This window comes from Martes martes, assembly GCF_963455335.1.
Source record: "Martes martes genome assembly, chromosome: 10".
Taxonomy (NCBI): Eukaryota; Metazoa; Chordata; class Mammalia; order Carnivora; family Mustelidae; genus Martes; species Martes martes.
In genome coordinates, this window is record NC_137898.1 from 6,417,092 (window position 1) to 6,444,357 (window position 27,266).

Consider the following 27,266-nt stretch of genomic DNA (forward strand, 5'->3'; position numbering starts at 1 on the left):
CTAAGTCAGTTACTGGGGTCAGAGTTCGAAGACATTGTGGGCTAAACCCGATCAGTGTGACCCTGGTCCACTGTGCTCCATGCAAGGCCTCATTTCCGGATCTGACGGTGGCGATGACCTCCCCAGCGACGTCTGCCCGCAGAGGGTGAGGCTGAGCTCTGACACAGTCTGTCCAGCCGGGGCTGGAGCCACACCAGCCAGACCGAGCACCCCACCAGACGGGCCTCGAGGGCTTCTGGGAGGATGGCGGGGGCGGGGGGGTAGGGGTCTGGAATGCCGTCCCCTGTGCGGTGCTCCCAGCCTGTGGGCACCTCCAAGGGACCGGAGAAGCAGCCAAGCCGAAGGTTAAATCATCAAGTGAGACCTCACGAGGGAGATGACGAGCTCGAGGAAGCATGGTGTGACCACTTGTTGGCTCATCATTAAACTGTCACCAGCAGTTATCCGCTAAGGCAACTGCTGGTCTTTTCCAAGATGACTTAAACCATCCTTCTCCTCTAGTGTTTGCTTTCGTGAAACACACACCCACGAACCACCTGTGAGCCTGGCGTGCACCTGGGCCTCGGCGGGGGCAGGACACTGGGTCTGACTCCACGGGAGCCACCGGTCGCCCTGCCCTCGATTCGGGGCTCCAGCACGTCCCGGCATCCTTTGGAGCTCACCTCCCTCGGAAACGGCACATGGGACAAGTCTCCATGCAGAGCGGGCGCAGGGCGGCACCCCCATGCAGTCCTGGGCCCCAGGGCCGTGACCTGTGTCGCAACGGAGGCTGGGAGAGACCAGGGTGACCGAGGCGCTAACAGCACCTCCACTTCTCATCTGAAAGCCAGCCGTGGACAAGGTGTGACTGACCTCTGACAACCCGCCAGGACCCTTATGACAAAGCCGGGGTGGTGAGGAGAGGGGGCGGGGAAAATAAACCGGCTTCTTCGGCTGGCTGGGGCCCAGGGCGGGTGGGGGGCTGTCCCAGAGGATCTGGAGGCTTCTCTCCCTCTTTTAGTTATCCATGTCCTCAGATGGCCGGGTCGGACTGAGCAGATGCCAGACTCAAAGCCACCTCGAGGGGTCTGGCTCGCCTTTGAATGACAGGAGGATGAACGAACGAACGAACTCATTTAATCTTCACGGGACTTTCTATGAAACAGACATGTTTTGACTATATGAACACAGAATTAAGGCTCAGAGAGGTTCGGTGACTTGCTTGAGGTCACACAGCAAGCAGGGCCCACCTGAGGGCAGTGTGTGCGTGCTCCTCCCGGCACCGCCTGCCCCTCCCTCCTGGGTCTAACCCTGGAATCCGCACCAGGACGAAGGAGGAAAAAATAAGGAGGGAACTTTATTTAATATTAAAGTCAGGGAGGGGACCGGAAGGAAGATCGGCTTCACTTGGTGATGGTGTTCCTGCAGAGAGAAGAGGGGCATGAGGCTGGAAACCGTGCGGGCCTTCCCACCCGTCAGGCCCTGCGCCGTCCCCGTCCCCGCCCGCTGTGCCTCGCCACTCACGCGTTCATGCTCTTGCCGCTGCCACTGAGCACGATATACGGCGTCTTCTGGGCCTTCTGCTTCTCCTGCAGCAAAGCCACCGTGCCCAGGGGGGTGTCGCTGGAGCTCATCTTCTTCAGGAGCTGCAGGAGGAGGCCCGGTCAGCACCGGGTGGGAGCAGGCCCCAGGCCACCGGCCACCCCAGTGCCAGAAGGTGCGCAAGCCGCCCCCCGTGTCCCTGGGCACCCACCGCCTCCTCGTCCAGCTTCTTCATCCGCCGCTCTGTCTTCATCTTGCCTGAGCCTTTCCCGTGGAAGCGGTGGGACAGCTGCCGGAAAGCCTGGGGACACGGGCGGGACCGGTGTTAGAGCCACCTGTGTCTAGGGGGCAGGGAAGGGGAAGGGACTCACCCAACCCGTGCTGGGCTGAGGGGTGGTGGGAGGGTGCTGGGAGAAGGACCACGACCGTGGCACCTTCTAGGGGCTCCCCAGAGTCAGGGAGACAGGTTCTGGGGCTGGATGTGCTGTGACAGGGGCGCTCGGGATCCTGAGTGGGACCCGCACACGGACACTGAGGCGGCTAGTGGGCTGGGGCTGGGGGTGGGGAGCACACCCAGCTGGGGACAGTGCCAGGAGCACGTGGGGCAGGGATGCGGGACAGCGAGCATGACTCAGCCCACAGCCTGGATGCCACCCCCAGAAAGGTGGCCCCTAGGGTAGGTCAGGCCATAGCGGGGCAGGTGGGCAAAGGAACCGGGCCTGCGGCAGGGCCAGCTGGGCCCACCAGAGACGGAAACTGGAGCACAGAGGCGCTGACACCTTGCCAGCCCCCCCAGCCAGCGGTGGGTGGAACCAAGGACCCATGGCGCAGCTCTGCATCACCTGGGAAGGCTGGGGCCCCGCGTCTCTGTGACTGAGTCACCCCCGGCCCCGCTCACCTCCTTGGGTGTGAGCTTCCGGCCTGTCTCGTCCACGTACTCAATCTTCACGTCCGGCTTGTAGCCATCCTTCTCCTTGAAGTCCTGGGTGAAGCCGCGGTACTCCTCCCGCCGGCTGTACTTGTCGTCGATGGCCCTGGGCCAAGAGATGGGGCGCTCAGGGCCGGCAGCTGCCTGCGCTGCTCCCGGGGGCTCCCCTGGCAGCCCCTCCCGCCGCCTGCAGCCTCCGCCCACCCACCCCGCCACACTTACATCTTGTCCTCGATGCAGTACACGGCTGATGGCAAGGACTTGTTGGGTGCCTTTACCCGGGCCACCTTCTGCACCGTGGTCTCCAGCAGCCCTGGGGACAGGCGGCAGTCCGACTCTGGCCGCCGCCCTCAGCGGGGGCTCTCGCCAGCCTCCCTCCCAGCCGCGGCCCCTACCGCCTCCACGACCCAGTTCCCACCCCCCTACCCCCCACACCTGGTCACACCACGACCTGAAGGGCAAAGCCATCACCAACGGGGTGACGTGGAGCACAAAGCTCGGATGCGGCTATGACCGCCCCAGGGCTGGGTGCAGAGGCTCAGCTCCTGGGCCCTGGGGGCGCAGCCCACGGTCTTGGGGGAGCGGTGGGAGCCACCTGGCCCCTGCCCCGCCAATGCCTGCAGCCCCTCACCTTTGTTCTGACACAACAGCAGGGCGGCTGCCAGCCCTCTGTTCACGATGGGCTCCTCGTCCAGGATGGTGGTGGACGAGGCAGAGAACTGCACAGCACACGGGGAGGAAGGTGGTCAGCGGCCGCATGGGCTCGTCTCACCCCTCCGCCCCCTCGTCCCGGGCACACACAGCCGCAGTCCTTCCCGGGACCGGGCGCTGGGCCAGACTCCTCGCCGCCACATCGAGCTCTGCAGACCCCAGCCCAGCGTGGTACAGACAGCCCCGCGGTCACGGTCCCCCAGCAAGGAAGGGGCAGGACTGGGCGGGAGCGTGGTGGGCAGCCGAGCTGTCCCGCTCTTCCCCCCGCCGCCCCCCGCCGCCGCGCCCCTCACATCCTGCTGTTGCTTCTCCTCGTCTAGGTTGACGGTGCTCCAGCCGATGTTCTCCTCCCCGTCCGACTCCGAGCCCCCGTTGGCGGAGCGCTCCTCGTCTCGTTCGAAGTCCTGGGGGTCAGAGACCAGGGTCAGCCCAGGGAGCCTCAGCGCCGCGCCCCCCCCACCCCAGCCTGCCTAACCTGCCGGAGCACCGAGGCTTACGACGAGTTATGGAGAACCTGACTGGCAGGGGGGACCCCAAGCACGAGCAGAGGGGAGCTAGAGAGGAGGGGAAGGCGGGGAGGGGGGAGGGGAGGTGCGGGGAGAGGCAGGCTGCCCGAGGACCCACCATGAGCTCCTCCTGCTCCTCCCGGTTGCCCGCCAGCCCGTAGGTGGGGATCTCGCCCAAGGTGCGGCAGAACTCGGACGTGGCATTGAACACGATGGCCCCCTTCCGCTCCGGATCCTCGTCCTCCTCCCAGCCCCGCTGGCGGGACTCCAGCTTCTTCACAATCTCCACCACCTGGGGGAGGGAGCAGCTGTGGGCAAACCCAGAAGTTTCTGGGGAGGTGCCATTGAGACCCAGAAACCCCAAATCCTCCCCGATGGCAGTAAGACAAGCCCTCCGACCCACCGTCCACAGAGGACCTCCGACGGCCCCCCGCTCCCGGACTCCCAGCCGCTCTCCCCTCTGCACCTACACCCACCGCAGTCCTCGGCTCCAAAGCCATCAATGGCTTCCTGCCGCCCTTTAAATTAATCTCCAAGTTCTACCTGGCCCTTCTCCAAAGCCTCACAGCCTCACGCCTTCCTCCGGGAGCGGAGCACACGGGGGCCTCCTGTCGCCCCGCGGCCACCCTCCCTTCACCCCCACAAATTCCTGTTTCGGGACTCAAGGTAAGCTGCTTCCAGAACCCTGCCCTGAGGCCGCAGGGCGGGAAGATGCTGTGCGGCCCCCCCAGGCTGCCAGCAGCCGCCACACCTCTGCCTTGCTCCTCCCGTGGGCCACCCTCCTGCCCGGCGGCGTGGCCCCTGACACGACTGTCCCCGCTGTCCCCTCGACCGCACCATTCCCAGAAGCGCGCAGGCCCGCCCAGGCTCTCCGCTCCCTCCGCCCCGCGGTCTCACCGCCGTCCCGACAGCAAGCTCCTCAGAGAAGTTTCCAGTCACCGTAGCCGCTCGGCGCCCCTTCCTTCCATGTTATTACGTTACGTGTAGGTTTTTAGCGAGCAGCATCGTAAACATAAAAGGGTTCTACGTAGCGCACGTGAGTTATTAAAGACGGTGACAGCCACACACACCCGGGCACCCATCGCCCAGTCCGAGGAACGCTGTCCGTGCTCCTTCGAGCCTCACAATCTCCTCGCCCCTTGTCTGTGGTCACGATTCACTGGCTTCTCTTCTGTTTTTTCCACATAAAGTCCTATCCACCGACAGGGTGTTATTTTGTTATGCACTTTAAAAACATTATATATCTGAATCTGAATCCCCTACGATCTGATTTAAATATAAATTAAAAAATATATACGTATATGTGTATGTATAAAACACACACACGTGCGGCTGGGTGGCTCGGTGGGTTAAGCGTCTGCCTTTGGCTCAGGTCATAATCCCTGGGTTCTGGGGTCGAGTCCCATACCAGGGGTCCCCGCTCAGCAGGGAGCCTGCTTCTCCCTCTCCCTCTGCCCCTCCCCCTTGCTCATGCCTCTCTCCAGCTGGCTTGCTCCCTCAAATAAATTAAATCTTTACAAGAAAAGAGAAATCTATTTTCTAAAATTCATCTTGACCCGAGTGGCTGCACTTCTTAGCTCTCGCTACGGAACCACATTCCACGACAGGAGCACGTCCTCATCTAGTTCCCCCGCACGCCGCGGACGGGCCTTCCCGCCATCACAGACAAGGCGAACACAAGCCATCGGACGCTTGTCTCCCCGAGCACGCGGGCAGGTGTGTGTCCGGGACACCCACGCGGGAGTGGGCGTGCTGGGCTGGAGGGCGCGCACACTTGCCGCTCCAAGAATACTTCCAACGCCTTCCCGAGCTCGTCGGACCCCTCCGTGCTGCAAAGTGCGCGTAAGAATTCTGGCCGCTCCGAATCCTGACACTTGCTATCGTCAGACTTTGACGTTCTTGTCCAGTGACGTGGGTATGACCTGGTCCGTCACTGATCTGGCTGACCACTCACGAAGCTGGGCCTCACTGGGTGGTGGTCTGGTTTTTGGTTTTTTTTTTTTTTTAAGATTTTATTTATTTGACAGAGATCACAAGTAGGCAGAGGCAGGCAGAGAGAGGGGGGGAACCAGGCTCCCCGCTGAGTGGAGAACCCCATGCGGGGCTCGATCCCAGGACCCTGGGATCATGACCTGAGCCGAGCAGAGACTTTAACCCACTGAGCCACCCAGGCGCCCCTGTTTTGTTTTTTCAAAGCGTGTGCGCGCACGAGAGGGGCTGGGGGCGGGTGGGGGAGGGTAAAGCAGAGGGAGAGGATCTCGCGCAGACTCCACGCCCAGCACGGAGCCCGACACGGGGCTCCACCGCATAGCACTGAAATCACGACCTGAGCTGAAACCAAGAGTCAGATACAACCACTGAGCCACCCTGCCCCCACCCCCCCCCACCATGGGGTACTTTATCGACCATCTACCCTGCCACTTCTGTGAACGGCCCATTGAGGTCTACTGCCCCCTTTCCTGTTTTGCCAATTTTGGTTGTTCGGATATTCTTGGCACCAACCCACTGATGATTATATACACGTGGGCAAATGTCTTCTTATGGCGACTTTTTAAAAAAACTGAAGTTCTTAATTTCTCAGTAGTTATCGGTTTTCTTCCTCATGGTTTATGCTTTACTTTCAGAACTTAAAAAAATTTTCTCTTGAAGTATTCCAGTCACAAAAAAACCTTCTGCGATTGCCCTTATAGGCTGTCCCTAGAGGGGACTTTCTGTCCCAGGGACAGAAGTAGGACAGTGGTGGCCAGGGGTGAGGGGGACGGGAGCCAGTGTTTAACGGGGACGGAGTTCCAGCTTTTCGAGGTGAGAAGAGCTCTGGCGGTGGCTGTGGGGGTGGGTGCACGGCACCGGGGGTGCATTTAACCCTTCAGGGGAATCGGACGTCTAAAAATGGTGAAGATGGTCAATTCTTTGTTCTGTGTGTTGTAATGAAATTTGCAAAGGGAAAAAAATCTTTCTCTGCCACAAAGTCACAAACATCATTTCCTTAACCTTGTTTTGGAACGTTAATTTGTGACTTTTCAGTTCTTAATCTATCTGTAAGTACACCTTGTGTGAAGGACAAACCCAATTTCATTTTTTTCCAAATGGGTAAGTGACTGTCCAGAAAGCACCTGCGGAACTGAGTGCCCATTCCCACCAGCACAGCAGTTGTCCTACTCAGGAGTCCGTTCCTGGGCCCTCTACTCGGCCCTGTCAGTCCACCCTTAGGCCACTATTTTACCACCTTAATTACCACAACAACGTAAAGTGAGATCTGTCAGAGCAAAGCCCACCACTTTGTTATTGAAAGCATCTTGGATTTTTTTGGCCCTTTGGTCTTCCAAGTAAATTCAAGAATTAGCTTTTCAGGTTCCACAAAAATCCTTCTGGGAATTTTCACTGGAATTGCATTTAATCTCTTTACTGAGTCCTCGCCACAGACATGGATGTTATGGACTGAACTGTGTCCTCCCAAAATCTGTATGTTGAAACGCTGCCTCCAGTGTGACTGTTATCTAGAGACGGGCCTTTAAGAAGATGATTCAGGTCAAAGGCAGTCATAAGGGCAGGGCCCTAATCCAGTAGGTTGGTGTCCTCATAAGAGAAAGGGACACTGAAGGCTGCAGGCACCCACGGGAAAGGCCAAGAGAGAACACAGCAAGGAGATGGCCACCTGTAAGCCTCAGGAGAAACCAAACCTACTAACGCCTTGAACTTGAACTTCCAGACTCCAGAACTTTGAGAACTAAACTTCTGTTGCTTAAGCCACCCAGTCTGTGGCATTGTGTCATGGCGGGCCCTAGCTGCCCAACACGACAGTCTATTTCTTTATGTCTTCTTTACTGTCTTTGAAAGATGGATGGCAATTCTCCCCATACGGACCTCGCACGTCATATATTCCTTTTAATTTTGTTGCAATCCTTAATTTAACCTTTTAATTTTGTCACAATCCTTAATTTAACCTTTTAATTTTGTCGCAAGCTTATCTCCTCCCCGTTTTGCTTTGATAGCTTTACCCATAAGACTTCCCTGTCTCTACTGCTTTCATGAATGTGATCTTTTTCAAAATTATACTCTCTACCTCTTCCTGGTGTACGGAAACACCACCAGCTCCCGCCTGGTAATCTTGTCCCCAGCGGCCCTGCTGGAGCCGGCGCGGTATGATCGTCACTTCCCACCACCCCATGGAGGCCACTTCAGATGAGGGCATCAGTGACCGCCATGCTGCCCGATCCAAAGGTCAACGCTCATCCCCGAGACCCAAATTCTCCGCGACACGTGTCATAGATGCTTACTTGCTTCCTCGCAAGAGCCTCTTGTCACGGGACTCCCAGGGCGACACCCTGTCCTGTGTTGTCCTCACACGCTCTCCTCCAGCTCCTTTCCTTTGTCCACACTCACCGTCCCAGTGACTCCAGCCCATCCCGTGGCTTTAACTCCCGTCTACGCGCTTCCTGACGTCCGCCAGTACCTCCAGTCTCAGCCTCTCCCTTAAAGTTCAAACTCACGCATCCAGCTGCCTGTTCCGTATCATCACCGCTAATAAAAAGGCACCTTAAACTTAACCAAAACCGAACGCTTGGTTAGCTCCCCCAACCTGCTCCTCCCCCAGCTCGTCCCACGTCAGGAGATGCCCCTGCCTGTTCCTCACCTCAGCAAACGGACCGCCGTTCAAGTCGGAACTTTCCCGAGTCATCCCGAACGTCTCGTACCCACGCACGACCTCACACGCGACCCACCGACAAACACTCTTGGTTCTACGCTCGAAACGCATTCCAGACCCGGCCACTTCCCCGTCGCCACGCCTGTCACCGCAGTCGACCGTCGCTCCAACTGGAGGACGACAGCAGCCTTCCCGGGCCTTCCTCAGGGACAGAACTGCACCTGCCAAGCCCACTGCGGCGGCAAGCGTCTGCCCGACGTGGCCTGTGACCGGCTCCTTCCCCGTCACTCTCCCCGCAGCTCCTGGCACGTCAGCCGCGCAGGCCTCGGCCAACCTCCTGAGCCAGCGTGGTGGCTCCCGCCTCGGGGCCTCGGGGGCCAGGCGCTCCCTCGTCTCGGAACCGGGCCCATTCATGGCTCTGAGGCTCACTTCACAGATCTCAACTGCCACCTCCTCGGGGAGGCCCACCCTGGCCAGCCGACGTAAACGAGCGCGCTCCGGCACTCCTCCTCTCCCCGCTGCCTTGCCTCCTCCTGCTTATGCTCGCACCGGTTCTCCCACCGGACCTTGTCTTTGTCTTTCACGTCCCCTCAGCAGAACAAAAGTTCGGTGAGGAAGGACTTCTGCGCTCTCGGCTCGGGCCGCCCGTCTCTGACCTGCTTTATGGCAGGGGCGGATGGCGGGTGGCCCAGCACCAGCTCTTCTGAGTCCCACTGTCCTGGCTCGCAGCCGGTCCTGCTCACCGAGTGACCCCGCTGCTGCTGCTGCTGCGACGGTAGAGCCACCAAGACCCCGGGCGCCGACGGCTCCGATGCCCCGGCCGTCTGCCTGCGCCCGCCCCGAGGGACTGTCCCAAGTGGCTGCCCCAGTGTCCTCACGGCCTGTCTTGCGGACTCCACCGGGCCAAATCAGACCCGCCTCTCAGGAGTTAGAGGACTCCCTACCCACCTCCTTACAAGCCCTTCTTGGCTTCTGTGCCTCCTCGACCTCGGGGGCTGCTGCTTCTCCGCCACCTCTGCAGAAGCCGCCGCCACTCGACCCCACGGGCTGCCCCCGGGGCTCCCTGCTCCCACCTCTTGCTCTCCCGATGTTGGGGGGCGGTGAGGTGACAAGCGTGGACCGTGGAGTCAGACTGTTCAAACCCCAGCTCTGCCCCTTACCAGCCACGTAACCCTGGTCCCACTTGCCGAAGGCCTCTGTGCCTCAGTTTCCTCAACTGTAAAACGGAGAGAGCAGACCTTCCCCACAGGTGCTGCTCTCAGCATGAGCGAGGTGGCCCACAAGGCACACAGGCAGGGCCCAGCTCCGGCTGGTGCCCGCCGCAAGGCTCATAACCACAAGGCCCCGCCGGCCTCTGCTCAGCTCACACACTACCAGGCCACCCCTCCCGGGACACCTGCCGTCTCTGCCGCCCAAGTGCCTGGGCTGCCTGCCCACCTGCACCCCGAATCTCTGCGAGGTTGGCTCCTCGGTGTTATTTAAGTCTCAGCTCAAAAGTCATCCGCCACAAGGTCTCCCCGGGATGGCGGACGCAGGCCAGCCCTCCAGCCATCTGCTCGGCCTTCCCACGGCCGGGATGCAGGCTCCAGGCGCCATCGGGAGTGCGGTGTGTGCACGTGTGCACCTGTTACCCACGGTCCAGCTGTCCTGCCGTCCCACCCTCCAGCCGTAGCTAGAGAGGAGCACAGGGCCCCTCGCCGGCCTGCTCACCAGGGACTCCCCACCCCGGGACAGTGCTCACTCGCAGCAGGCGTGCCACACCCAACCACAGAAAGGAAGAAGACAGCGAAGGCTCCAACCCTGAAATAGCTCAGAGCAAAAATACTGCTTGAACTTAAACAAATCCACTAACAGCATGACGTTAAACAAAAAAGATGATCCAGACTGGAATGCAGGCACCACGCTCAGGGGACAGGTCACCAGAGACGCCCCGGTCCCGAAGGCCCCAGGGAGGCCCCAGGGAGGCCCCAGGGAGGCCCGCCCGCACCCGCCCCGCCCCGCCCCAGCCCGCCTCGGCCCTCACCTTCTCACCGCTGTCTCGCAGCTGCTGCAGCTGCCGCAGGCGGCGCCCCTTCTCCAGCTGCTTCTGCAGCTCCAGCTCTGCCTCATCCTCCTCCAGCACCTCTGGGGACCCGGACTGCGGCGCTCCAGCCTCCTCTGCAGGAAACACAGGAGACCCCTGCTCGGATTCGGATCGCCTCCTCGCCCCGGGGCACTCGTCCCGGCCCCTGCCGCCCACCCGCGGCTGCCCCGGTCCTCACCGTCATCGCTGATGTCCATGTTCTCCACGCGGGTGTCATCGGACTGCGGGGGCTGAGGGGCCGGCTCCTTCTCCTCTTCCTCGGGGGCCTCCTCGTCTGCCTCGGGCACGCGGCGCCGCCCTCGGCCCCGCAGTCTGCAGAAAGGGGCCTTTCCCGTGAGCGCGAGCCCCTAGGCCAGTCCATCCCCCGCACCGCAACCCTGTTTCCAAGCCCACCTGGAACCGAAGTCCCCATCTTGAGTCTGGTCTCCAAGAGGCAGCAAGTCATCGGCCCGCACGACCACCTCCTTTTCTTTCTTGCGGATCTTCTTCACCCTCCGTTTGGTCTTTTTAAAGGTCACCTGAGGGAAGGAAAGAAGAGATGAGACTTGAACCAGGAAAGTAGGCTCCCATGAGCCCCCAAGAATGAAGACTTGACAAATTTTTTTTTTTTCACTAGAGAGGCGGGGGAGGGAGGGACAGACGGAGGAGTGGGGGAGAGGAAGAGGGAGAGAGAGACTCTTAGGCAGGCTCCGCGCCCAGCACGGAGTCCCACACAGGGCTCCATCCCACAACCTTGAGATCAAGACCTGAGCCGAAATTAAGAGCCGGACACTTAACCGATGACTGAGCCGCCCAGGGACGCCAAGAATGAATGCTTCTCTAGCATTCCTCCAGGCCAGCGTCCAGCCACTTCGCACACATACGCGATGTGTGCGGCCGGTGTGATCTCATCGCACCTGCCGGATGAGAAAAACCCCGGCACAGAGAGGCTAAGTTCCTTGTCTGAGGTCACCCAGCTCCTAAATGGGAGAACCAGGATTGCGAACCTTCTCTTCAGGCTCCAGAGTCCTGCTCTTAATCACAAGGCCCAACAATCTAGCCACGGGTCTACCTGTGTTCACAATCATCCCAGACACAAAATCCGCACCCAGCCATAACATTACCAGCCAGCCACACTGTCACTAAGCCTTGCACCGGCCCTCAAGAGACGGCTCCTGCCACCCCCATTCCAAACCTCAGGCTCACAGGTAAGTGACTCCCCGGGGCACAAGCTGGCTATGTTGCAGAGCTCGAACTCCAGCTCAGAACCACCCGTCCCGGCAGTCCCTGTTCAGTATAAGGTCACTGTCCCCCCACAGCACCTCCCCATGGCTGCCAGACGCCGCTGACCATGAGGACGAAGCCCCGACACTCGCCCTTCCTCCGTAGCGCCCCCGAGCTGCACATGACCCCAGAGAGGGAGGAATCCCCACCCCAATTACGAGGTGCAGGTGCAGGCCATGGGTCTCACCATCTCCTCGGGCGTGAGGTACTCAGAGGCCAGTCGGGGCCCCACGGTGCTCAGGGACTGGGCCTGCAGCCGCAACTTAGCCCGGATCTCCTCCAGCTCCCGCTCCCGCAGGCCATCAGCAGTGCCGCCCTGCTCCAAGCGGAACGAGTGTGGCCGCTCGCCCTCAAGCTCCTCGTCATACTTGGACAGGATAGAGCGGGGTTTTTGCTGCAAGACAACAGGTACTGGTTAGGACCCAGCCGGGCTCCTGAAAGGCCACAGAGCCCCCATGTCGCTGCCCAGCCTACCTGTGCCAAGTCATCCACGCTCTCGTCCTCTGCGTAGGGCAGGTAGTCGGGCTTCTTCTTCCGGAGCTCCACGTTCTTCTCTGCCCGCTCTTTGTCTAAGAGGTTCACGTTCACCAGCACATCCTCCTCCTCCTGCAGCACACCTGTGGACAGGGCAGGAGCGGCGGCCCTTCATGCTTGCCCTTGACGCAGCAGCACCCACGCCCCCCACTGGAGCCCGGAGCTCAACCCACCTTTGTCCTTGAGGGTGAGGATCAGAGTCTCCCCTTCTCGGAAGGAATCAATAGCATGTTCCACGGTGAGGCCCTGTAGGTCCCGGGCACTGTACAGGTCCTACAGGGGAGGGGGACCATCCAGCCAAGTCAGGAGCCCTGACCTCCCCCAGCCCCGGATCCCAGCACCCAGGACAGCAGTGCTCCCGTCCCCTGCCCCCAGCCGCCGCGGCAGCCTCACCTGCCGCCTCTGCCCAAACTCCTCCTCCACCAGGGAGCTGACCCCAAACTCCTGGTCCATCTCCTCCAGCAGTTTGGCCTGTGGGATGGGAAGGGGGTGACCTTTGACCTCAGGCCATTCAGCATCACTGGAACACACGTGGGGCTTTACCAAGTGGGAGTGCAAAAAAGGGAAGGAAGGCCCTATGGGCCAGCCGCTAAGAATCCAGAGCAGACGCCACTGACCTCGGACCTCCGACCTCTCTGAGCCCGGTCCCCTCCCAAGGACAGCCCCACCAGCCAGCCAGGTTACGAGGCACTGAGCGACCACCCCCAGCTGCCCAGGCGCTCACCCTCTTCTCTGCCAAGTCCTTCTCCTTCTGCAGCTGCCGGCTCCGCTCGATCCAGGCTGCGGTGTCATCCAGCCAGGGGTCGTCCTCCCCCAGTGTCTTTATCTTTCTGAAAACAGGAGAAAGCGGTCTTCTGGGAGCCCCGCTCCTGTTCCCTGCACCCGACTCCAGAGCTCCTGGGCGGCCTCCTCAGGGCCTTCCCTTGCCCGCCCCGCTGACCCCCTCACCCCAGCTTTTGGTTCAGGAGACGCTTTTCTTTCGCGGCCGCCAGCTTCTCCCGTAGCTCTTCTCGCTGTCTCAAGGCCATGGGGTTGATGACATCGGCTGCCACGGGCTCCTCCTTGGTGCCCGCCTCTGGAAGGGGGGCCCAGACGTGAGGCTATGCCTGCCCATGGCTGGTGGGGAGAGGAGGGAGCCACTCACCCTGCCCCTTTCCAGCTCAGGGGGCCAGAAGGGGCCGGGCGGGGGGGGGGGGGTGTTGGGTGGAGCGAATCCTTCACGTCCCTCCTCCCACTTCAGCCCCACATTTCCACGTCACCCCACACAGCATGATGGGATCCTCCACGGCGTACAAGCCCCCCCACCCCGCAATCACGCTTTAAGAAACAAAGAAACCCAACACCTGCACAGCCCAGATTGGTCTACGGCACCTGTGCAGGTGTCTCGGCCTGGCTAACGCAGAGCAAGCACATGGCACCAGCCATCTGAACTTAAGACAATCAGCCTATTCCCAGCCCCCCATCACGACTGTAAGGAGAGGCCTCGTGCCTACCAGCAAGTACATACGTACACACACACACACACACACACACACACACACACAGAGCAACTAAATGGTGCTGAACCTGAGCCATGACCCCACCCTCCTCAAAGACCCCTTCAGATAGTCCTCTGCCTCCACCCAAAGGCCCTCCCTCAGCCCCATCCACGGCCCCACACTCACCCTTCTTGACGGCATTGACCTCCAAGGGTTTCAGCCCCAACTTTGCCCGGAGTTTACTGAGGACAAGAAATAAGAGTGTTAAGAGCTGTCGACAAAATAGGGACATCAAAGACATTTCTGGACAGACAGAGGGTGAAACTGTCAGGATGGAACTGAGAGGTCCTAAGGGTCCCCAAAGCAGGGACTGACCCAGGCAGCCTCGGACGTTGGGATGGACACTGGCCTCCAAATCAGGAAACACGGGCGCCGGCCCGGCCTGCCCCCCACCAGCAGAAGGCCAGCTTTCCGCTTGGCTCTTAGCGTCCTCTTCCGTAACTCAAATGGTTATGCTCCAATTCCAATGAGAATGCTTTGCTGGGTGAAAGCCCCATCACCCCCGAAAGCTGCCCCAGAAGCCCTCTGTCTCAGAATAGAAAAGCAGAACGTGAGCGAGACCCAACTTACTTGGTCTCCTCGATGCTGAGTGACGAGGCATCTCCCGAGCTAGGTTTGGAGCTGGCGGCTGGAACAAGAAGCAGGACTCAGGAGCCGCACTGAGGGCCAGCGGGCCGCATCTCTGGCTCCGGCTGCAGGCACCCCCTCACCAGCTCCTGGGCCTTACTGGGACACCCGAACACAGCAGTCCTCCCCCACCCAAGCAGCTCCTCCTACCTCAGTCCTAGTCTCTTGAGACCCCGACTCTCTACATGACCTTCCTCTCCTGACCCGAAAGGTCCAACCTTGCTGCATCCTTCACCCTGGCCTCCGCTCCACTTCTGAACACTCCGTTTTCAGCCTGCGCTGCCCTCCTTGGCCTAGCTCTGATCGACAAGATCCTGTCCAAACGCAGAGACCAAATGCCACCTCCATCCTGAACTCTGGCTCAATTACTGATCTGAATGAACAGCTCTCCCCTGAGTGCCACAGCCCCATCACTCACTTCCAGGTCTGTTTCCCCCCAACAGGTCGGGGACCGTGTCAGGAGCATGACTGTGTCCTCTGTGCAGTTCATCCAGTCAAGAAATACCTTTACTGGTCCCTGATTTGTGATGGATGTTGAGGATGCTGAGATAGAGAAGCATTTCAGACCTCCGCTACCCACATCATGATCAGCAAATACTTCAAGAAATGCCACAGACAGAGGCAGGACACCATCAGCTGGGGCTCCCCCACCCAGCTGCCACCATGGGTTCATCCTTCCTGCTTCCCTGCCCCACCCCCTCCCCTATAGCTCATCTGGACGCTGGATTCCAACCTCTCCAGGCTCTCTCCAAGGTCACGAGCCTTATTTCTAAATCCAGTGGATTCTTTTTTGCCTGATTTTCCTTTACTTTCTGTGGCGCATGACACCATCAATTACTCCTTCTTTATCTCTGTTCCCATAGACCCCATGATACAAGATTCTGCGATTCCCTGCCTTTCTGGATACTGAACCACCAAGCATTTTTGTAGCATCGTGCTCCGACTACTACTAAAATGTTAGCATTTCTTAGGTTCTACTGGCCACCCTCACTCTCTCGGTGGGCTTCATTTGCCACCTAAATACCCACGACTTCTACACGGCTCTATCCAGCCCCAACCCTGTACATCAAATTCAATATTCTCCAAAACTGAACTCTTTCCCCTCAAAAGTCCGCTTCTCTCCCAAAGTCCTCAAGGTCAGCAGACAACACAACCACCTACCCAGTTGCTCAACCCAAAATTCAAGGAGTCATCTTCATTTCCTTCTTGCACCCTCATCCAAGTGTTAAGCTCTCTTAATTCCCCCTTCAAAACAGTTTAGTCTGTTTAGGTCTCCCCATCCTACTGCTACTGCCTGGCGGGCAAGCCACTACCAGCTCTCACGCGACCTCCAGTCTTGACTCCTCTTGAGCCGGTTCTCAATACAGTGATTTTTGCACAATACGATCAAGTCATTCCTCAGTTCAAATCCATGGCTCCCTGCTACCCTCGTGACAAAATTCCAATTTCTATAGGGTTCTTTGTGGTCGGAACTGTTTCATAACACTCCTATGACCCCTACACGATCTGCCCAATACCAGGTTTCTTTTGGGTTCTGCACATGCTAGTATAACTTCATTCATTCATTCACTCAATATGTATTGAGGGCCCGCGATGTGTCAATTTCGAGAAAACAGAAAATCTCTGCCCTCGCGGAGTTTAGTAGACGAAAACAAGCTTCAATCCCAAATAACCGTAGGAACACTCTTTAATAAGGGATGACGAAGACAGCCTCGGGGTGTCTCGGCGGGCTGAACACCCAGGCCAGCCCGCCCGCTCTGGGACCCCCCCCCCACCCCGACAGCCCGCTCCGCCCCCCAGGCCCCGCCCCTCACCGGCCTCGTAGCCGTCATCGCGCTTCTCTCTTTTCACGCGCCGCTCAGAAGGTTCTGCTTGACTGCGCTCCCGCCCGTGCGCGCCGCTGCGGGCCTCAGCTTCGGCCCCGCGCCGCCCGCCCCCGCGCTCGCCCCCACGCTCCCGGCTCCGCTTTCGACGTTCGCCGCCGCTGCTGCCGCCGCCGCCGCTCCGGTGCTTGTGTTTTTTGTGCTCCCGGTGCCGCGGCGGCTGCTCGGTGGCGCCTCCAGTGCTGGCCGCCGCCGTCGTCCCGGACGCCTCCTTCTCCCCGCGGTGCTTCTTTGACGACCCCATGGTGGCACGTCCGCCCCGAGCCCGGCCGCCGCCGAGCCCCGACGACGCAAAATGAGAACACTTCCGGGTCGTCCGGCAGCCGCTGTCGTGTTGCCGGAAACCAAGAGTGGCTGCTTCCGTCGTTCGCCTCGGAGCCTGCCCCAAAGGTTCATGGGAAGGCCGGGATCGGGGCCCAACTGCGCAGTTGCGGCCGTCTCGGTCTGGACGGTAGGCGGGCAGCGTGGCTGCGCATGCGCTCCTGGGGGTACGTGGACGCCGTCTCAGAGCTGCAGGTCTCTCAACCATAATCCCTTAAAGCCAGCAACCTGGGAGCTGGAAGCACTTCCTGGCGGCGGGACGCTCCGTACTCATGGTCTTGCCGTGGACGGCACCGGCCGCTCCCGTAGGCGTCCTCCTAGTGGTCTCCCCCGGATCGTGGCTCCATCGGGTGCGGGACGACACTTATGCTTTGAGACCCTCCCCCCCGCCCCGACTGCCGCTCCGCAGGCCAGTCTCCGAGCCCCTACAACCAGTACTGTCAGCAAATGCTGCCCTCCCTCCTTTATTGGATTTTTTTTTTTTTTTAGACCTATTTATTTGAGAGAGAGCACAAGCCGGAGGGGCAGGGAGAGGGAGAGAAGCCCGGAGCTGGACCCTGACATCACGACCGGAGCGAAAACCAAGAGTGGGAGTTTTAACTGACTGCCACACCCAGGCAGCCCCCCCCCCCCGCGCCCTGCATTAGGTTTTTAAATCTGTACTCTGAACGTCCTAAAACTGAGTAGAAAATTCCCCACATCTTTGTATGTGAGCTGCTTACCCCCCTGGGGGGGGTGTCTAACTTGGAGTTACTTAAAAGTTAAAATCCCAATTCACATAATCCCTCCTCTTACCCCTACCCCACAGTTGCTAGGTCTGGAGGCCCCTGTGCAACCCATCTGTTAGAGTGTGAGGTATGCACCCCTTTAAAGGTTCAAACTCCACCCTACACCTCCCACTCCCAACCTGTAGCCTCTCCCAGCAGCACCAGAAATTACACGCGGTATTTTCCATAAAGCATTTAATTGTTTTCTTAGGGGCTGGACTCTTGGTTTGGGCTTGGAGTGGAGAGCCTGTCAGGCTGGCTTCCAGTACGCTCTGTCTTTGGGGGGCTCTCAGAAGAGTGCTCCATTCTCGCCCCCATTGACCTGTGGCTCCTTAAAGACGGAGACACAGACAGAGACCATGAGCTCTAGCTCCCCACGCCCATGCCCAAGGACACCGGGCTTTGGGAGAAGAAAGGCCATTATTGCCCACGTGGGCTCAGGTTTGGCTGCTATGCTGTGTGGACTCTGTGCAAGCGATTTCCCTCCCTCAAGCCTCAGTGTCCTTACGAATGAGCCTCAAAATCCCTGCGGTGCACCAGGTTGTCCTAAAGCATAAGGGACCCTATTTGCGGGGTGATTAGTGTGCCACCCATAACAGGGCCTTGGTGTGTGGCCACTCCGCCGGCCACTCTGTGGCTTACTTGCTCTGTGTCTTCCAGGAAGCCCGTGCCCCTCGGGTCCTTAGTTTTTTTGTTGGGATCTGGAGAACATACCCTGATCCTGCCTTCCTGGGGGGGCATGAAGGACAGGGCCTGGGGAAGGACTTGCTGGCTGCTAGAGGTAGGCAGAGTCCTTGAGGCCGAGTGGGGCGGACCAGGCCAAGACTGAAGCTTAGATTTAAGGTGGATCAGCGCGGTTGCCCACGAGCTTTCTCAGCTTTTTGCTGGGTGTCCAGCCCAGGCTGGAGGTGGGTAGGGAGACAGCTCGGGGAGACCCTATAGGGCCCAGAGTACTGGCAATGGCACCCCTTCCCCTTATAGTGGGCACAGCTGGCTCTTTGGCTAGCTAGGTGGCCTCACCTGGGTTTCCTGGAGGTGGCCTCTGTGTCCCCCTTTCCTGCCTCAGCCAGCAGCTGCTCCTCATCCAATCCCAGTGCTGACAGCACCTGGGAGAAGCGCCGGGTGACCGTGAGCCGGGCGTTGACCTGGGTGGAGAGAAGGGTTTCTGCTCTGCACCAAGGCTGCTGAGGACAAACGGTGCTGGGATACTGAGAGGGTCTCGGGGTCTCTAGATGGACAGTGGCCCGGGGCCCCGTCGGAGAGGAGCCACTCTCGTCTTACATCCCTACCCGCTCATCCCACGAGAAGCGCCGTTCCCAGGGAGGGAGCATGCTTGTCCGGGTGCTAGCCCTCACCTGCATGGCCTGCTGGAACAGGTAGGGCCGGGCCTGCACCCTGTGCTGGATGCCTCGCAGCTCTGCCTGATACTGAGCAAAGCGCTGTCGCTCCTGCCGCCTGCGGGGAGGGAGATGGGCCTCTGGGCAGCTAACCGTGAGCACAAGCCATCTCCACCCTTAAGTGCACCCGTCCTCACTGAGGACACCTCATCCTCCCCACCCGTACCTTGCAAAGCGATTTCACTCCCCTCCTTGCCCTGGATTCCTCCCGAGGTCAGTGGGGGTGGAAATTATATGCTCCATTTTACCCATGATGAACCCGAGGCCCAGCAGGGTTGAGGGACTTGGCCAAGGTCACACAGCTGGGAAGTGAGAGACTGAGCCCAAGTCCGCAGGCCGTCCAGCCAGGGCTCATCCAGCCTCCCGGCCACCCCCAAGGGAGAGGGGCCAGCACTGTCTTCGAAGCAACGGGCATCTGCTTGCACAGCCCCTCCTCTCCCTGCGTTGACACCCCTGAACTCTCTCACACTGCACCTGTGAGCGAGAAACGGGGTCCGGGGGCCGTGGCTTTGGGCAAGACCCCGCTCTGGGCTCTGGGGTCAGTTTTCTCTGCACTGTGGCAGGGTTTAGACAAGTTTGTCACCATTCTCTGTGGTTCTTGTAAGCGCACAACTTAGAAAATGGGATGGAGGAACAACAGCATTATGTTGCAAAGGAAAGAACGCTTCCTGAAAAGATCAGGGCTCCACGGGGGAGGCACACACATCCATTTGCAAAAACCCAGTTTGTGCGCTTGTCTGACACGCGTCTGCTCATCAAGCTGAGTATGGGGGCAGCAGGAGGGGCCTCCTGGCCACACTCCACACGGGGCCAGGAATCCCGTGAAGCATGGGAGAGAGGTCTTGGGGTGTGGTGGCAGCGCCCACACACAGAGAGGGAAGGGAGAAGCAGACAAGGCTCCAAGACCTCAAGCAAACGTGCAGGGGCCCCGTGGAAAACCACTGCCTTACTGGGCCAGGACCCTTGGCTCTGTGCCAGGGAAGGAGCCCTCCTCCACTTGAAAAAAAACAGAGGAACTTGAAAACCCATGGCCAGGAACAGAAGTTATTGCAAAACGGAGTCTTCAGCGTTCAAGAGGTAATTTCAGCAGTTACAAAAGGCGGGGGTGGGGAGCGAGCTGGCACTCAGCCTCTGTCTTGCCTATGATGTCATGCATATTTTTCCTTCTTGATTCTTGATGTTGTTTGTTTGAGTTGAGAGGCAGTCCATGTCTTGGAGCCCCAAGCAGAAAGGAAGCCTGTGACTGGATTTCAGCTCCGTCCAACATCTGGGAGGAGAAGGAAGGCACAGAGCCTCCCTACCACAGGGCAAGCTCTCTTGTGCCCGCCCCTCCTGGGCAGGGCAGAGCCTTTGCAGCTCAGAGAGAGCAAAAGTCACAGGATGTGAGGGCTGAGAGCCCCGTGGAAAACATCTGCTCTCAAATAGAAAATAAAAAAGGTGTGTGTGAAACACTCCACCTACTGACATCTGTCCCTTGGAGTTCTGAACCTTAGGCTTCCTGCCTTATTGAAAAAATAAACACAAAAACCATGAACTTGAGGTCTGGCAAGGATTCCTTTAAAACACCCCTGACTTCTTAAGAGCCCTGGTTTTCTCATCTTCAAAATTGGAGACGATAAGACTGAGCCTCAAAGAGGAGGTGACCAGAACCCTGTTGAGTCCTTGGTGGCCCGGCTGCAGGGCAGGGACCCTCTGGTCTCTTCGCAGTGCTCCACTCAACCTTGACCTAGCCCTTCTCCCAGGATGAAAGGCGATGAGATGTGGAAAGGGCTACCCTGCTGCCAGCTGCCTCCAGTAGGTACTTAATGTCTGTGGCACTGGGGATCATATTTATTTGTGTTATCTGTCTCACTAGGTGGGGCTTTTGGGCGAAGACGCTGGCACACTTTCTCTACAGATCGGCCGTTCGAGCACTTGGAGACAGGGTAGAGGGTGGCTAAGTGGCCGTCCAAGTTGGAATCCTAGTTTTGCAGCTCACTTGTGAACTTTGGTAAATTATTTGAGCTCTCTGAGCTCCATTTCCTCCTCTGTTGAATTACGGGACTGATGGTGATGCCCACTTCGTGGGCCTGTTTCATGAGTCTAAAAAAGATTTGCTTTTAAATACACATTGGCCTGATTCTTTTTAATGGTCAACATATAGGAGGAGAATAAGAGAGGACCCCACCTGATGGCAAACCATGGCTATTGCCAAGAGTGAGATCAGAGGCACTGTTCCCGGGCTCCGTGCATGATTTCAGTAATATCTGCATTTTGGGGGGGGGGGTAATATCTGCATTTTGATAAGAAGCGAGCCTGGTTTGGAAAACGGAAGAACAGGATTTGAACACGTGGTAACGCCTATAAGCCATTTTAACCGTGAGCTCCCTACCGCGGAGGGACTGGTACTGTCCACGGGATGAGTGACCTTGTCTCCGCCCCTTCTCCTCCCCTGCCTCAGTGTCTTCATCTGTAAAGTGCGGCCAAGTGGCCCCGGCCCCCCTGCCAGGGCTGGAGGATGGTTGTGGAGACTCAGCCCCGAGGAAAAGTGAGAGCTGGGTCTCTCCTTCGTCCTTCCTCCGGCATCTGACATCGTGCCGTGCCCTCCCCGCCCTCTCCCCACCAGGCCCTCCCAGGCCCCGGCTTCCTACCTCAGCTCCTCCAGCTTGCGCTGGGCAGCCCCCGGCCCTCGGCTCCCTCTGGGCGCATAGGCCGCCAGGCAGCGAGCCACCTGCTGCTGGACCCGCTGCTCCCGGGCCCTCCGCAGCTCGGCCTGCTGCCGCTCCTCCTGCTGCTGCCGCTCCCAGGCCTGCAGCAGGCTTCTTGGGTAGGGAGAGGGAAAGGCGAGGATGGGAGAAATCTGGGGGGAGCAGTGGTCTCGTGGAGGCCAGGGGCAGGGAGAGGAGTATGGGGGCCTGAGGGAGGGATGGCAGGCCTGGGGGTTGGGGTTTGTCATGGAAGTCTGACATGATGGGGGCAGCATCGGGGGCTCAACCCTCAGGCCCACGTCAAGGCCCTTCCTTACTCTTTGGTAGCCTCCTCCCACTCCAGCCAGCTGTGTGCCCCAAACGGAACATCCTCAGCCCCGTGGGGCTTGGTGCCCCTGTGTCCTCACCCGTACGGCTAACTTCTCCTGGCAAAGCAACTCTCCTGAGGACGGGGCCAGATTTTGTTCTTTCCTCTGACCACCCCCCCCCCCCATCTCTGGTAGGAACTAGGTTCATGAGTTTTGGTTTGAGGGACAGACAGGCAGATGAATGGACGGGAAACAGAAACAAAGTCGTGATGGGTCAGTGGATGGATGAATGGTTGAGTAGACACGTAACTCCACCTGGAACATTCTGCCCCTAGCTCTGGTGGCCAGTTCCTCGTCTATGAGGTCCTTGGCTCAGATGTCAGAGAGAGGCTCCCTGACCACCCTTTCTACCTCCCAGATATTTTCCATTTCTAGCTATGCATTTTGTTCATTTCTTTATTAATTTCCCTTCATTGCACATGAAGTGTATGTGAGAGCAGGGTTCCTTGTCCTGCTCTTTGCCACCAGTGTCTCCCCAGCCCCTAGAACAGTGCTTCACATAAAGAGAAATTCAGTGTTGGTGAATTCGTGCATGGTCCGACCACGGCTGGACAAACTGGAGGGTAGATGCGCTCATTCACTTGGCACGAATTTCTTGAACACCAACTAGGTGCCATGTCCCATGTAGGGCGCCAGGGAGGCCGTAACTGATAAGATCTGGTGCCTGTCCTCTCAGAGAGCTCTAAGCCTGTACACAGGGAGAGACAGGCACCCCAGCACCCCAGTGCAAGGCTGGGTGGCAAGGGCTGTGGCAGAGGCAAGCACAGGGGAGAGCTTCCTGGAGGGCGCCTGACTTGGAAGTCGAAAGACGCATCGAGTTAGCTGCGTGAATGAGGGAGAGGGGCAGTCCTGAGAGAGGAGGGAGGGAGAGCATAGGGCATTGTAGCCCTTCTGACTGGCCGGTGTGGGAGACTAGAGCCTCCTTACCGAGAACTCTGGGCTTTGTTCTGAGTGCACTGGGAAGTATGGGAAGCAAGCGGGGGGGACAGAGTGAGACCCGAGGGGGGCTATAGAATGTGGCAATGGATTCTCACCTGCCCCTTCTAACCAGTCACCGAGACCTGCTGAGCCAGCCCCCAGGTATCTCGTACATGGATCCCCTCTCTGTTCATGTGGCCAGTTGGTTCAGGCCCTTATCATCCCTCACCTAGACAAGGCGACAGTGCCCCTTCCCAGGCTTCCCCTCTGCTCCATTGTCTTTTGTTCAAGCCCCTCTTGTTCAGCCGTTGTCTAACTCTGCTGCCCTCATGGCTGTCTTGCCCATCTGTCTCTTTTTCCAGCAGACTTTGACTTTCTTAGGGCTGAGGCCAAGTCTTTTTGTCTTTACCAACTAAGCACCCATGAGTAGATATTCAACATATGTTGCATTAATCATTTAGTGAATAGGCTAATGGATGGATAGAAGATGGGAAATGGATGAAAAGTGGTTTGTGTCAATAGACACCTAGCCAAGCAGACAAATGTGGATGATGGATGGATGGATGGATGGATGGATGGATGGATGGATGGGCAGGTGGGTGGGTGGGTGGATGGATGGATGGATGGATGGGTGGGTGGGTAGGTGGATGGATGGATGGATGGATGGATGGATGGGTAGATGGGTGGATGGATGGATGGATGGATGAATGGATGAGTGGGTAGAAGCATGGACATATCCACAGAAGACTGGATGACTAGAAGATTAGAGAATGGATAAATGAAGGAGTGAATGAGAGGATGAATGATTCAGTGTCTCTGGAGAACTGGCTTCTTCACTACTCCCAGCCCTTTCTTCCCATCCTCCTTTTTCTTCCACCTTACCTTGTGGCCTCCTGTCGTTTGTGGAAGGTACGGTTAGGGAAGTTGGCAAACAGGAAAGTCTCTTCATCTTCCAAGGCATAGGTCTTCCCACTCCGATTGGAGGCCTGGACAGCAGTCCGCAGAGCCTTCCAAGACTGCTTTTCCGGGCCTATCCACAGTGGGACAAGTCAGAGAGTAGCCTCCCTCCCAGGCTACTGGGCAATCCCGCCCAGCAGCTGGAGCACAGCACAACCCTCTCTTCGCAACTCAACCTCTCTTCCCAACCGTGTGGTCCCCTGGGGAGCCAGGCATTGAGAGCCCGCACTCACCGCAGTCCAAGTCTTGCTGTAACTGCCTCTGCAGCTTCTCCAGGTTCCACGGCCCCTCCAGGTCCTTGGCCCTCGACTTCCTCCTCTGTGATCCTCTGAGGTTGGAGCTCGAGCTGTTCCCCTTGCCCTGCAGGTCACCCTCACTGGAGGCCTCCTGGCAAACGTTGCGCCCCTTTCTCTGAGAACCGGGCCTCCTTCTATAGGGGGCCCTGTGTTCCCCCTCCTCGGCCTCCTCTGTCACCTCTGCAAACCGCTCCTCTTCTAAGATCGACCCCCTCCTGGGGAGGTAGGGCAGTTCCCCAGGGCTCGAGCCCCTCTCTGCCTCCTCAGCACCCAGGGCTTCCAGCTCAGTGCCTTCCTCAGACTCGGATCCCGACCCTGACCTCTTCCCGGATGGCTGGAGGTCCCACTCACTGAGCCCCTCCAGTTCTTGGCTCTTCCCTTTGCCGGGAGAGGTGGGGCTGCCGCCGCGGGCTCCGAGCTGCTGGCTCCTCTCCAGGTTTGGCACCTCTGTCTTCCAGCAGAAGCCTTGGGCCCCTGGGAGGGTGGCCGTGGACTTGCACCTGGTCTTATACTTGAGAAGTGCTTGGGGCAAGGACGTGACTTGGTAGCCAGGGACCGAGAAGGAGCTAGGCTGATGCAGAGCCCGGCTGTCAGTGGTGAAGCTCTCCCAGGCCCATTGGAAGGGGAAGGAGGGTTTCCGAGGAGAAGAAGGGATGAGACTGAGGAAGGAGAGGACAGGGAGCAGGGGTCAAGGTCAAGGCGCCCGGCCCCCATGGGGCCCAACTCCCAGCATCCCACCCAGCCTGTCGCCCAGCTGCTTACTCTTCAGCCTCTGCAGAGCCGTGCCCTTTCTTGTTCCGGGCCTGCGGCCTCCGGTCCTTCTTTGTCGTCTGCCCTGTGCTCCGAGACCTTGGCTGCTGGCCCAGCATCACACCATCGCCACTGCCAGTCCTCCCCTAGGTGAAGACAGGAGACGAGGCCCAGCTCCGAGCAGCCTCCTGGACCGCTTCACACCTTCCCCAGGGGACCCTCCTCACCTGCGCCCCCTGGCTGGCCCGCTGGGCTCTTATTACCACTAAAACTGACTGATCATTACTACTCCCAATATCCAAAGATGCTACTTACTGAGTACCTGTTGGGTGCGCGGCATTTTCACGGATCACCTCACTTAACTTTCCCAAGGACCCTCTGATCCACTGTTATCCCTGTGAGATCTCATCTCATCCCAGATGAGAACACTGAGGCTCAGAGAGGTGACATCACTTGACCAAGGTCACCTGGCCAGTAAGTGGAGTCAGGATCGGAACACGTTGAGTCTGTCCCCAGAGCCCAGATTTGTCACCATCGTACAATGCTGCCTCTGGGTCTGGGATGGCTCCTCCGAATGCCCCGTGGGGACATGTCCCCATGGGACTGTCTAAGTCCAGGTGGCAGAAACTCATTATCTTTCCCGAAACCCTCCTCCTCCTGCAGGAATCCCCACATCGCTCCACTGGGAGCCTGGGAGCCTGGGAGTCATCCCTGGGTGTCTTCCTTGTCTTCACCCTGAACCCTTGAGGCTCTGGTCTCCCTCAGCCCTGGCCTCCACGCCCGCAGGCAGCCAGTCTGCCTCCGGGCGGTTGGACGTTCCCCCATGGGGCCTCCCTCACCTGCTCAGCCTGGGGGATGTCTGACAGAAACTTGAGCAGGCCTACGGTTGTCCCTGGAGCCTGGAGCCATGCGTCCTGCCCTGGTCTTGCCGAAGTGGTCCCGCTCAGCTGCTGGTGGGTGTTTCGCATATTGGTGTCCCGCCCCGTCCCCCACCCGCACCGGCCAGCCTTGGAACTACCCGCCCCACCATCTCTATGGCAACCAGTTCTCGGCCAGTCTCAAGGGCTCTGGCAAAAAGTAGGCCAAGGAGGGCCAGCCAGGGTACGTGAGGCCAAAAATGTACGTGGGGCCAATTCCTTCTGGGGTGGGGGAAAGTTCAGCCGGAGTGTGAGGAGTCGTCCAGGCTGGGAGTCCCGAGGCCTGGGGCCAAGCCCAGCCTCTACGGCACTCTTCAGGCCCCTGGTGTGAGTCCCCTGTCCTCACTCGGCCTGTGTTTCCCCACCTCTCTGTGCAAGCGACCTCTAGACTTGACCATCTGGAAGGGTCCTCACACCCTAGGAAGGTGGCCAGGTAGTGCCTAGGTGGGCCCTCTCTCTCCACCTACCTCCTGGGCTGCCACCCACCCCCAGCCCTGATGGAGGCCTTACAGTAGCCAAGCTGAACTCTCGCTTGGCCTCCCAGGTCCTGACTGGGCAAAAAAGGCCAGGAAGTTGAACACCATGCCCAGGGGCCCAGAGAAGGCTCCGGAGGGAGTCAGAACTTTCTTAAAAAATTTTTTGAAGATTGTATTTATTTATCAATAAATAAATAGAGAGCAAGGGAGAGTGAGCATGGGCAGGGGAGAGAGAGAGGGAGAAGGAGAAGCAGACTCGCCGACGAGGAGCCCAACATCGGGTTCGATCCCAGGACCCCGGTCTCACAACCGGAGCCGAAGGCAGACGCTTCACTGACTGAGCCACCCAGGCGCCCCAAGGGAGTCAGAGCATTTAAATCTTACCCCAGACTTCTAAGCATCACCAAAATGCCTCGACATGATAAATCCCCACGGGACGCCTAGGGCTGACCCGTGCGACCAGCGGCTTAGCGATGTAGGGCCAAGCTGAGACCCTAGAGACGGAGCGGCAGGGCTGGAGGCCTGGCTTGGCCGCTCGCCAGCTCTGTGACCTTGGCAGGTCACCTCTCCCCTCTGCAAGCCTGGCAATCGCAGGTCCCCGCCATAGGGTTGTTGCAAGGATTAAATGAAATCGTAAAGGCAGTGCACTGGGCAAATGTTTGTAATGATTACTTCTAGCAATAATGGACCGTTACTGGGAGGCAGCAGCCCATAGTGGTTAAGAAAACAGAGGAGGCACTCGTGTTCAGATCCCAGCCCAACTTGTGCCTCTGTGTCCTCTAGGACAGCGTGGGGCTGGGTATAATGGCGCCTACCTCCTGGGGTCACGTTCACAGATACATCGATAGACAGATGCACATACACAGGTGCGTTCATTCAGAGATGCAGGTCCACAGAAAACATTCCCACAGCTCGTCCTAACTGCTAGGAAGAGCTGTTGCTTCTTAGGCAATGGTGCAGCCCCAGTGAGACCAGTAAAGGAAGCAGATCCCACCAGATGCCCTACCTACAGGCATGTTCTTCCCCGAGCTTTGTTTCTGTGGACTCTCCTCTGCTCTCAGACCCCCAGCTGACTTCCCGGATGAATTCTGGGCCACTCCTTCCCAGGCAGAGGGCAAGTATGGGACTGGAAGGTCCGTATTTTCATGAGATGTGTGCAGACCTCTTCCCTTC

General features: G+C 58.7%; 2 protein-coding genes across 2 annotated transcripts; both read right to left on the bottom strand.

The window, feature by feature from the left end:
- Nucleotides 1-1,316: 1,316 nt before the first annotated feature.
- SART1 (spliceosome associated factor 1, recruiter of U4/U6.U5 tri-snRNP) lies at nt 1,317-17,509 on the bottom strand. Its single transcript, XM_080816954.1, has 20 exons — nt 16,171-17,509; nt 14,300-14,357; nt 13,856-13,911; nt 13,140-13,266; nt 12,916-13,021; nt 12,585-12,662; nt 12,365-12,464; nt 12,132-12,274; nt 11,845-12,051; nt 10,788-10,912; nt 10,573-10,706; nt 10,335-10,468; nt 3,785-3,958; nt 3,454-3,564; nt 3,081-3,168; nt 2,672-2,762; nt 2,420-2,555; nt 1,733-1,822; nt 1,504-1,625; nt 1,317-1,401 (listed from the first exon to the last, which is right to left on the bottom strand). The coding sequence occupies exons 1-20, from the start codon at nt 16,766-16,768 to the stop codon at nt 1,383-1,385; spliced, it is 2,697 nt and encodes an 898-aa protein (XP_080673080.1). The 5' UTR covers nt 16,769-17,509; the 3' UTR covers nt 1,317-1,382.
- A 25-nt stretch (nt 17,510-17,534) lies between these two features.
- Nucleotides 17,535-25,730, bottom strand: TSGA10IP (testis specific 10 interacting protein; the record flags this gene model as incomplete). Its single annotated transcript, XM_080817880.1, is given in 9 exon segments — nt 17,535-17,658; nt 18,348-18,472; nt 18,683-18,782; nt 21,355-21,525; nt 23,580-23,727; nt 23,888-24,609; nt 24,713-24,846; nt 25,540-25,695; nt 25,698-25,730. Coding segments are annotated over 9 exon segments (1,713 nt in total).
- Between the last annotated feature and the right edge of the window lie 1,536 nt (nt 25,731-27,266).

Coding starts and splice junctions, on each gene's coding strand:
- SART1 (XM_080816954.1), bottom strand. CDS start 16,768: ATGGTTGAGAGACCTGCAGCTCTGAGACGGCGTCCACGTACCCCCAGG. Junction 12,465..12,584: donor AGTTTGGGCAGAGGCGGCAG/GTGAGGCTGCCG, acceptor CCTCCCCTGTAG/GACCTGTACAGTGCCCGGGA. Junction 12,275..12,364: donor CCTCACCCTCAAGGACAAAG/GTGGGTTGAGCT, acceptor CCCTGTCCACAG/GTGTGCTGCAGGAGGAGGAG.